Source organism: Phodopus roborovskii, unplaced genomic scaffold (genome assembly GCF_943737965.1).
Source record: "Phodopus roborovskii unplaced genomic scaffold, PHOROB, whole genome shotgun sequence".
NCBI classification, from domain to species: domain Eukaryota; kingdom Metazoa; phylum Chordata; class Mammalia; order Rodentia; family Cricetidae; genus Phodopus; species Phodopus roborovskii.
Window position 1 is genome coordinate 28518474 of NW_026126470.1, and position 11223 is coordinate 28529696.

The 11223-nt window shown below is 51.2% G+C and overlaps 1 protein-coding gene across 1 annotated transcript; it reads right to left on the reverse strand.

The window, feature by feature from the left end:
- Positions 1-9780: 9780 nt before the first annotated feature.
- Positions 9781-10601, reverse strand: CUNH21orf140 (chromosome unknown C21orf140 homolog). The gene has a single exon (XM_051191904.1). The coding sequence runs from the start codon at positions 10599-10601 to the stop codon at positions 9846-9848; it is 756 nt and encodes a 251-aa protein (XP_051047861.1). The 3' UTR covers positions 9781-9845.
- Between the last annotated feature and the right edge of the window lie 622 nt (positions 10602-11223).

Here is an 11223-nt window from a genome sequence, read left to right on the forward strand (position 1 = left end):
TCTGCCCCACTCCTGACCACTAATTCACAGAGCATCAGTCCTCAGTTGTGCTTAATGGCTGTGTGTGTAAGAGTCTTATCAGTTGCAGACTTGTGCTCTGAGAAGCCCAGTACTAAAAGCTGCAAACAGTGATGCATGAGTCTGTTAACATGCCTGGTGGAGGAACAGATGGAGATGCTCAGGTCCTAGGACTCCTGTTAACTTTCAGGATGAGGTCTGACTCTCTTGTGGCAAATAATTCCTTCCCCGTCCATCCACAATCTAGCCAAACCTCATTTACCCCCTCTCTAGTTCACTTCCACAGTGGAGACCCAGTGCTCCTAACAGCTCCTCCCCAGGCTTGGGGCCTGTGCATTGCTCTAGCTGGTGTCTCTCAGTGTGCTTGGGATGGGGTGGGAGGGCTCCAGAGCATGCTAAGGTGTCTCGGGACTCAAGGCTCCTGGGGGGCTGTTCTTAAAGCCTTGTCAGAGAGATACCATGATGGTTGTCTCTCCTGCATGAATCTGTTTCATCACTGACAAAGCTGGAACCTGGGCCTCTCAGAATTCAGATATGGTGAGCAGGGATTCTGGATTCTAGATTCCAGTTCCAGAATCCAGCTGCAGAGCAGAATTTCCTGCACGGCTGAGCATTTCCTACACCCCTGCACGTACGTACACAGCTGCATGGATGCTGTGTTGCTTGTTGAGAAAACAGCGTCCCAGACTTCCACCACAGGAGGCCACGATGTCCCTGTTCCATCTGGGCAGTCCTTCTCTGGGAAACCCACCGGGGGACTCTTAGTGTGCTCAGCTCCAGGTCGCTGTGGGAACCGGCTGCACAGCACTGCCCACCCGACACCATGCTTCTGAAAGCAGGCGTTCCCCGGGTGGTTGGGAGTAAAGCAGGCAAGACGGGGGGCACCGAGGAGTAACTTGGGGCTAGGCAATTTTACTATGCATTTCCTGAAAACTCTCTGAGGTAACATCAGACGGAAAGAACAGTGGAGAGGAGAGCTGGGAATTGAACTTACTTACCCACAATCTGTGTCATCCCCCAGCTGTACGAAAATGAGACCAGGGGAGCATTACAGTCCTGCCACTAAGGCTGTCACCACTCGAGGGTGCTCAGGGAGTGCAGACTTGCAGGCAGAAGAAGCCACTGCATGGAACCTTGCCATTCAGAAACTGTCCTAATGACAGGAACGCAAAAATAACCAGGAGGTGCTTGGCTTCAACACTAGTTGGAGGAGAGGGAGTGGCCAGCATTTTAAAACACCGAGGGACGATAGCGTTAGGTGAAGTGTTGGTTGGATTTGTGTTGCAGACGGAGCCATGGTTCTGGTTAGCTCTCAGATGGGAAGATAGGCTGTGACGTCGGTACCCACTTTTAAAGTCCCACTTTTCCAGCGCCGGAGCATGGTGTGCACACATAGAACTGACCCGTAGATGGCCTCTCTCAGGCTAGCAGCTTGTCACAGGGAAATGGCCTTTCTCTCAGTCCAGTGGCTTGTCCAGAGCCTGCTTTAAAGACAAGAATCTGATTAGCAGGTCAGGCAGAGTGGCCTCCACCGGAGCTGGGATGCTTGGGCATTGAGGCTGGCCATGCAAAGCGTCGCTGCTGTATCCAGCGCCTCCTTCATTGCTGTGGTCTCCCTTCCTTTCTAGATTTTTCTATTTAAATGTCAGCTTGGGTGGACTCCAGCAGAGAAGAGAGAAGAGAGGCTATCGATTACCCGATGTCAGCGAGTACACTTCCAGCTGAGACCTTTAATTTAAATGATTAACGGCGTGACTTTTTTATGTGTTTGGAAGAACTAGTATTTTGTTACTGAAATAAAATACATTTCCTAAAAAGGCTGTCTGCATTCTCTCCCCCCTCCATCCCCCCTTTACTTCCTCTTTCTGTCCTCCCACTACACGTTATGAGAGGACTCCACCCCCTTCCCCCTGGCACATGCTGGTTGTGGAGTTGTGATAGCAAATCTTGGGTGTATGTGCACGCATGCCCAGGTCGAGGGCAGCATTGCTGAGGGTCCTCAGCAACAGCAGCCTCAGTCAGCTTGTCCCCACTCACCACCATGCTCCTTCCGGTGCAGCTTATTCCCATGGTGACTGTGTGTACCATCAGAGAAGCTGTGTGCTTGTGTATGACAGAACCATGAGAGGGGACCCTTGTGCTGGTCTGAGAGGGTCCCTATGGTCGGGGATAGCAGGGTGAGAGCCACGTAATGTCACAGCAGCTCACAGTCTAGAAAGAGCTACTTCATGGAGGCATACTGACCTGCACCTGTAAGCCTAGAATTGGGAGGCGGGAGTAGGAGGATTGCAAACAGAGGCTAGCCTGTGCTACATAGTGACTTCTTGACGGATTTGATGCTTTCCCATCTGAGAAGACAATGGTGAGCTCCTTCACTCAGCGCCTAACAGACTAGGGTCTCAAGGGTTAGTTCTCTCACCTCAAGGCACCCAAGTGGGTGGAGGGAAGGGGAACAGGAACCAGCCCTGGTGTGCAGGGAAGTGCTGGCTGCCCGTATAGAAAGTTTATAGGAGCGCGTGACATTCTGCCACTCTGCCCACCAAGATAGAACATGGGCAGTAAGGGAATTGCATATTCTTTTAATTTTTTACTAAGCTTGCTGAATTGTCCTAGCCACCGCAGAAACCAGGAAAGAATTATCAGCACCAGGGATCCAAGTACAGGATGACCCTCAGTTCACAGGGGTAGATGTCAAAACGGGCAACAGGGTTTGTTCCCTGAGAGTGCGGGAGGGTGCCCCAGCCGCCACCTCTTCTCTGACCGACCCAGTCTGGCCTGGGCTATCCCGGGGCATAGATGAGCAGAGTCACAAAGTTTTAGGTTCTGTGGCCATGCCTAGATGGAGCTTACATCCTGATCCACAGCCAACTTCATGCCTTGGTCATGCTTCCCTGTAGCTGCCAGGTGGACCCACTCCATTTCAAACCTCTCACTCTGTAGAGTAAGGGCATAGCCAGCTCCCAGCATGCCTGGCTTGACTCAGGGCCCTGAGGACCACCTCCCACGCACACCCATCCACATACCTCCTACATTCAGGAGAGAGGTCCCCACTTCAACCAGAGAGCCCAAGTCTGCCTGACCAGGAGGTTATTTATTTGTAACTCACCTTCCTGGGTGTTGGGATTTAAAGTTTACCCTTTGACTTTGCAGAACCCATGGCTGTCTTCTTGGAACATTCCACAGACGATGACCTAGGGTTGGGCTTAACCACTGACCATACCCATTACTTTTCTGTGAACAATATAGTTTATGCTGTCCCCCCCTCTGTACTCTTCTGCCACTAGGGGGCAGATAATCAATCACTCACTACCCACGTTGATCCTATTGCATTTGTAAATGAAGCCTGGGGGTCCTTAGCTGTACTTTAAATAGTTGGTTCGGAAGCAATGTCTGGAAGTTGGTGGGCAGGCAGGATGGTGCAGCCTACGGCCAGCTGGGCCATAACTGAGAAGGCACAGTTAGAAAATAGCTGACGTGACAAAGAACTTGCTCTCCCTGTGAGACATCCTGTGTGTTCCCTGGGCGGATCTCTGTTAACCTCGCATGCATCCCTGATCTGCCTTCTCGGCTAAGCTGACAAAGAGGCGCAAAAAAAGAGGAGAGAGGCTGTCAGAGGGAACAGCAAGGGAGACAAACCAACCAGGCCAGAGAACCCTGCTCTCCACATGTCCCACAGTGTGGTCGGTGGCCAGCAGCTCCAATCATGCACCCACATGAGGACATTTGTCCCTTACTGCGACCTTAGGAAAAAAATGGTTAAGTAGCTTCACACACCCTGGTTTAGGAAGCAGAGATGGTTGCAATGCGTTTCAGAGGGCACGGGACCCTGGTCTGCGCAAGTTCCATGGAAGGAAACAGATACTCAATGACTGGTTCCTAAGGGTTTGCGCGTGCCTAGCCCTCATGGTTTCGTTCTGTGGGTGTTCCAGAGTTTTCTCAGCACAGGATCAGTGCCAAGCTTCAGGATACCGTGATGGGAGGTCTTGAGACATGAGTGTGGGGGAGAGCCCTCTCTCTGCTTCCAGACTTGCTGCCTGCCATTTTAGCTCTAGTTTCAGTGAAAGACCCTGCCTCAGAGGAGCAGGCAGAGAGTGATAGAGCAAGTCATCCGGTGCCCTCCTTCCTCTATGCATGTGCAGGCATGTAAATCCGCACATACACACGTGCACACACACCACATTCACACACATACTCACACAAGGGTGGATGAGATGGGCTGCGGAGGCTCAACTGCAGAGTACTGGCTTAAGGCTCTGGGTCCCAACCCTAGCACTGCAAATAGTAAATTTCAGAGAGAGAAAAGCTCTGCATCTGCCCTTTCTCCTTTGCCTGCTGGAATGCTAATGCAGTGGCTCGCTCCTCGGCCATTTTGAACGACGACGACGAGGTAACTTTGAGGCTCAAACCAGGTCTAAGATAATGGAGATGTGACAGAGTCCATGCGGGTGTCATGGCAGCCAGGGGAAAAGTCTGCAAAGAAGTAAGAACGAAAACACCGTTCAGCCTGACTTAACCTGGACCAAACTTCAGGAGTCGGATGCCAGGCAGTTTATTGCCAGCACATTTAAACAATAGAATTTGGGGAAAGGTTTCCAGGCAACAAGCATTCCCATTCCAGGGTTCCAGAAAATAACCATTACAATCCCAGGTGCACAATTAAGTTTACGGTGTGAACACCAGGGTCTATAGTGTAAGGGCCCAGGGTGTCATCCCTGACAGGAATAGCATAGAGGTCGGCAGGTTATAACGTGTCTGTGATGTCCCCCCCAGGAGCTAACGATAAAAGTCTGGGGAGGGAAGAGTCTGGGGGTAAACACCCTGGGAGATTTGGATGAGGTCTGCCTCTACAAATAGCGAAGGTCACCAGGCTATTAGTGGCCTCCACTCCCAGCTCTCTGGGCAGAATGCAGATATGCTATCTCCTCCATTGAAGAGACTACCCTGTGTATTTAGCATCCCTGTTTCCCTTGATCTGTGGGTAAAAAGACCTTTGTGTTTCCAACACAGCTAGGATGCTGGGTCCTGGTGCCTGAGGGCCATTGTGTCCCCTGGACAGCCAGGCCCCCCTTGGCACTTCTTACTTTGAGCAGGGAAGGGACTGCACCTGGCAGTCTGGTGACATCTCTGTGGATTCCTGGCCCAACCTAATGCCAGCTGGTGTGCAGGGCCATGGAGAGATGGGCACAGGGGCATCCCGGCAGCAAACCCGGATTCTGGTTTCTCATCTTCCCATCAGCCGCGGTGTGTGTCTAGCTGTCAGTCACCAATCCAGCCATGTCTGTGTTTATAAATGGGCCTAACAGTCATTGTCCTGGGCACAAAGGTTGTCTGAACCCAGCAAAACTGAATATGGAAAGAAAAGCTTCCATTTGCCGAAAGAAAATCTCACACATGGATGAAGTATACACTGCTTGTGGGACTGTCAACCTGGGTTAGGCCTCTAGAGCCAATAGGTAAAGATTCTATTTGTGGATTATGTTACTTACTTTTCTTACATGGGGGCGGAATGGGACTCTAAAGGAGGAAGGATGTACTTAGACTCAGGTATAGCCCAGGTAGGACGTGGTCCTGGTAGGGCATGGTAGGGCAGCTGCCATTTGGTGGCAGGAGCTTGCAGAAATGGCTGCATCAGCAAGGAAGAAAAGAAGGAAGGGAGGGAGGGAGGGAAGGAGGAAGAGAGGGATGGAGGAAGAGAGGGAGGGAGGTAAGGAGGGGGGATTGGATGCAGAACAGGGGAAGGATGTAGCCCTTAAAGTTTTTCCTCCAATGACCCCCTTTTCTTGTTAGACCCATTTAGTAACCCATGCTTCGGGCATCATCGGTCGGGTCCAGCTGGCCTGTTCGGTTCATACCTGAGAGGGGGGTGGATTGAGGAAGGAAATGGGCAAGAGACAAGAGAGAGAGCCGGAAGGGCTCCTGGTGAGTACTAGGATCAGCCCCAAGTTTATTATTCAAAGTTCGTATATACCCCAATCAAGGGGGGAGGGCAAAAGACTTCCTTAGCATGCTACAAAGAACAAACAAGCATAATTACCTTCTCAATACCCAAGACATTAAATAACCACACCCTGAACCAAATGTCCTGTTGTCAAGGTGAGACATCCATTAGCTACACTTTAGGGCAGACATCCTGTTGTCAAGGCAAGACACACAATAGTCACACCATAGGCCAAACATTCTGTGGATTTAGCCTTGGAGGAGCAATAATGGGCTCCGGTGGGGCCAATAGCCACGGCAGCAGGAAGGCCAGGGAGAGTGGGGTTGTCTGTCTGTCCGTCACCCCTCAGAAGAGACTACACTGCCAACACCACTCCACCAGGACTTGTGCCTGCAGTGATGTCCCTCAGCCCAGTGCTGTGTGTGCTGGCGTGTGCACTGGTGTGTGGGCCGATGTCTGATGTGTGCTCTGGTGTGTGTGTTGGTGTGTGTGCTGTTTGGCATGTGTGCTGCCATGTGGACTGGTATCCGGTGTGTGTGTTGGTGGGTGTGTGCTCTGGCGGTGTGCTGGTGTGTGTAATGGTGTGTGTGTTGGTGTGTGCTCTGGCGCATACGCTGATGTGTGGACTGGTATCCGGTGTGTGTGTTGGTGGGTGTGTGCTCTGGCGCGTGTGCTGGTGTGTGGCGCTGTCCACTATTACCTTCCCTGGGCTCTTCCCAAGGACTCTGGGCTGTGTTCTCCAGCTTCACTGTCCCATCTCTGCACCTGTGATTCCCATAGCCATAACTGCCAGGGAACAGAGTTTGCTCCTCAAATAACAGAAAGGTCGTGAAGATGGAGACATTAGTTTAACTGCGATCACTTGCTTTGACCTCAGCCATGACACCAGCTTCATTCCGAGCTCTCAGTAAGGGCTAGGCATATGTGATGGTTTTGGCATGTGTGACTCCATTTTAAGGCCCTCAACCCATTCTCCTGATGACTGATTGGGCCTCTGGGAAGTAAAGCAGCTTACAAAAAGTCTCAAGATTCTCCCAGGGGCCCTGGTTCCCAAGGCTCTGACTCTCTACTTTAGTTCCTGTGTGTACCTTAAAAACACATTTCACAGTTGTGAATCTGGTGTTGCATAACCACAGTGCACACTAAGGTGCCCCGTTGAGGGCGCTGGTTATGCTGAACTCTCTCCTGCTTGCTCTTTGAATCACTAAGCAGAGCTCAAAGCAAGGGCCAAGCCCGCCGTATCGAATGGTTTCACTTCCAGATGAGAAACACTCCCACTCACTAAGCTTGGTCATCGAATGCCCAAAGGATATGCGATTGCTTATTCACTGTTTGTATTTGCTTTGTCCTGCAAACTCATGAGGTGTCTGCCTCCCCCTCAACTTTGTGTGGGAATACGTTTTTGTTGTGTGTGGTGTGTAGCTGATCCTGGGTGGTGCCGCGTTGACTTTCTTACAGGATGTAAGTGAGGGAAGTAACCAAGTGAAGCATGTAGATTGTGAGTACACGGCTGTCCGTGTGGCCTGACTGTGTTAGGAACTTTGCTCACCTCTCAGCTTCCTTATCCGTCAAAGGGAAGAGTAACAGCAGCTGCCTGGCAGGTCAGCTCAGTCATTAAGTGTGACGTGGTAAAAAAGAGGCATCGTGGGTAGTGACGTGGCAAATATGGCAGCGTGTGTAGGATGTGGTAAATGAGGCAGTGTACCAGTGCCTTGACTGTGAGCCGCATCTTAATCTTAGCTCTGTGCACAGCAGCAGCTCAAACAGCTGCTCTGGGCTGCAGGTTTCCACATGGGTGAAATGTAGACAGTTATTCCTACATTGAAGCTGTTGTGGTGCCGATGAGTAACCGGCTCCTTTAGACACACACAATGCCTGGCAGGAGGGTTGGCACCAGAGCCCAAGGTTCTTACCCTGAAGCTGTCACCCACCTCCTGCTGTTTCCAGCACTTTCTCGCCTTATGACTCTGGGTGGTGTGAAGTCAATATAACCAAAGGGCGACCCCACACGCGGCCCCAAACTCAGGTGTGCTAGACTTGCCTCTGCACAGTGACAGCTGAAGAGACCGGGAGGCCTAAGTACTGGTCACACTAGCTGCTCTCAAGGAATTTAACCCTCAAAGCACTAGAGGAATGGCCACACAAGCGTGCTACACAGAGTTGGCTCCGCAGCTTGATTGCCGGAGAGAGATGCTGTATTTTAAGGAGCAGAATAAGGTACCAGTGGTTGCCGGGAGCTGCCTTCAGGTCCTGCTTCCTGGAGCCTGTGCTGCCTTATATGCAAGAGAGTCCTTGCATGTGTTAAGGGCGTTAGGCTGTGAGGAGAAGGTCAAATGGACTCTATAAGTATGAAGATGGGAGGTGTGACCCTGAGGAGAAGAAAGTGATGAGGCAGCTAGTCAAAGGTCGGGAGAGCCACCGGGAACTGCCAGGGGTTTGTGGCAGTCTTCCCTGGAGCCCCGAGCAGTGGGCCATGCTATTTATAGTTCGATTCCGACCAGGGGACCTGATGTCTGCCCTCCCTGTGCCCAGGGAAGAATAAATTGTTCCTTGCAGCCACCAACTTTGCAGGCATTTGTTAGAGCAGTCACCGGAAGCTCGTCCGGCACGCTGTAGAAGTTGGATCTGCAACAAGTGGAACTTTGTAGGTCCCAAGTGTTAGCAGTTTGGGGTGTGACACCACCTAGATAAGATTCATGTATGTCAGGGTCCCCTTTTCCTCCGACTTGAAAAGATTGCTGAACCCACCACTTATGACGGAAGAACACCGGGCACCTCTTTCCATTCGACAACCTCCCTGATGGCACAGGGAAGGCCCTAGGAAGAAGAAAAGCCAAGCCAAGCTAAGAATATGATAGGAGCCTGGATTCACAGCTTCGTCTGCTGGGAGACGGTGGAAATTCTCATAAGCTTTTTTTTTTTTTTTTTTTTTTTTTTTTAAACAGACTGTCTCTAGAGCATTTTTTTTTTGGGCAGGGGGGGACTAGGCAAAACTGAACACAAAGAGCAGAGTTCTCAAGCCCCCTTGGCTCCTGCCTCGTGGCTTTCCGTATTCTTCCACACTGGTCATTATGCTCCTCAGAGTAATTACTTGTTGTAAAGTCATTGCTTGCGCGTACGCAGGGAAGAGTGGACTTTTGGGCAGGTGTCAGAGGGGACAGGCTCTTTCGGTAACAGACGCGCACCCACCCATCGCTCTGGCCCACAGCAGGCACCCTGAGTTTGAATAGGGTGTGGCACCAACCGCAGATGCTGAGCTCAGAGTCCTCAGATAAACCGTGGCAGCCTTGGACCCTCCTGACGGGTCTTTGCAGGTTGGGTATGTGTGTCCCATAGTGTCCCCAGTCATGCCACCATTAGACTGTGTGTGTCTCCCTGGCTTCCTTCCGAGGACCACCCACTTGCAGCACCGCCACCACCTCACAGAGGAATGGCGTCTACCAAAGATCATGTCTCCTGCTCATGGCAAGCTGGATCCTCCTAGATTATTTTGGCTGAAGATTATTGGCTTAGTACTTAATTTTGAGTGTTTTTATTTCTTAAGTAACTCTACACTTGTCTCTCTCTCTCTTTTTTCCTTAGACCTAACTTTTGACCATGCATCCTTTAACCCTGCTCCCTAACTGCTACAGTCCACTGGCTTTGAGTCTTCACTCCTGTCAACACGGTCCTTTAGGGTAGCCATCATAAGATGAGAGCCAAGACCCCCCGTAATTCTCAACAAGCTTTAATGGAACCTCTTAACAGCTGCAGGGCTTTGGCAGCCCCCCAGGAACCTCTCAGTCCAGGCAGCGTTCCTGTGAGTCACCCCTGCAGTGTGGGCCAGAATCCAACTCCACAGTTAGCCATGAAGGCCACAGGGCCCGCTGCTTCGTGGAGGGGACACCCCCTAAGAAAATTTCCCAAGATAATAGTTTTCCCACCTCCGCACTTTGTTGGTTAGGGCCTTCCACTTGCTCAGGCTGACCTTTTCAATCCCTTTGCTGATTAAGTCACTGAAAAGTATATACTGGTAAGTGTAGACGTTGTCCACAGACTGTAGACAGAACTCTTTCCTGTTGTTGATGATAAACCATTTCATAGACGACCAGGCCGAGTCTAAGGGGTTCAGGTAGTTATACGGGGAGGGCAGAGAGATTAGTTCATGGCCATAGGACTTGGCCACTCCCGGGGAACACACGATGCTTGTTAAGTTAATGCTTGTCGGGACATAGCCCTGGGCCTCTCCGTCCTTGTCTACTTTTGGCTTCATCTCCTCTTGCTGCCTTCGCCCTTTGACCACGATGACACACTTCCCATAGGCCTTCTTTACGACGTCACAGAACTCAAAGAAGAGGCTGTCTTCCTGTTTGATACACAGGTCGTCCTTTAAGAACATCCGGTATTTCCAAGGCACCCACCCCTGGCTGCCTCCGGCATGCAGGATACACCAGGTGGGGGCGTGCACGTGATAGTTGTCACTGAAGTCTTCTCCGGTGACCAGAGTTTCCGGGATCTCGGTTTCCCCAAAATACACAGTCTTATACCCATCGTACTGCAGCATCCTCAGAGTGTTCAGATACTGCAGGCACTGCTGCTTCCTGATGCTGTCAAACTGAGCTCTGATAACGATGCTCTTCAGGAGGGAGTTTGTTAAGCGAGCCATGGGGACTCCCCAAGTGGCTCACATCTCCGCATCTGGGGAGGTCTGGAAGGAGGAGGACAATGACCTCATAAAGGGTCTTCCCACTGCCGTAGCTACACTTCACACGCAGAGCATCCTGGGTCTCATGCTCAGAACACTAACCACAGACGCTGCTGCCCTGCATCACTTTGGGGCAGGCGTTTTATGGTGGTCAAGTTTCTGGCTCCCCTCCGTTTGGATTATCATGTGCATCCATCCATTCCAAAGGTATTTATTGTGCCGTGTGCCAGGGGATAGCCATGATGTGTCCAGGGAGGCCGGGGATGTGAGTGCTGTGTGCCCGTGGGCACATGCCACCTGCCTGTCTACCTTTACAGCTCTTTTCCCAGGTGACAAACAAGCTGCCTACCTGTCTCTCTGCCAAAACTGAGCTGACTCACTATTTTATTTGAAAAGCATTTGATGTGATATAGCTTTTTGAAGCAAGGTCTTGCTATGTAACCCTAAGTGGCCCTGTATTTGGCCCAGGCTGGGCCAAATACTTTTAGCAATCCTCCTGACCCATCCGTTTAAATTCTGCGATCACAGATCGACAGGGACCCTTGGGAATAGACAGCTACGGTTCCTGACGCCCAGGTTAGTT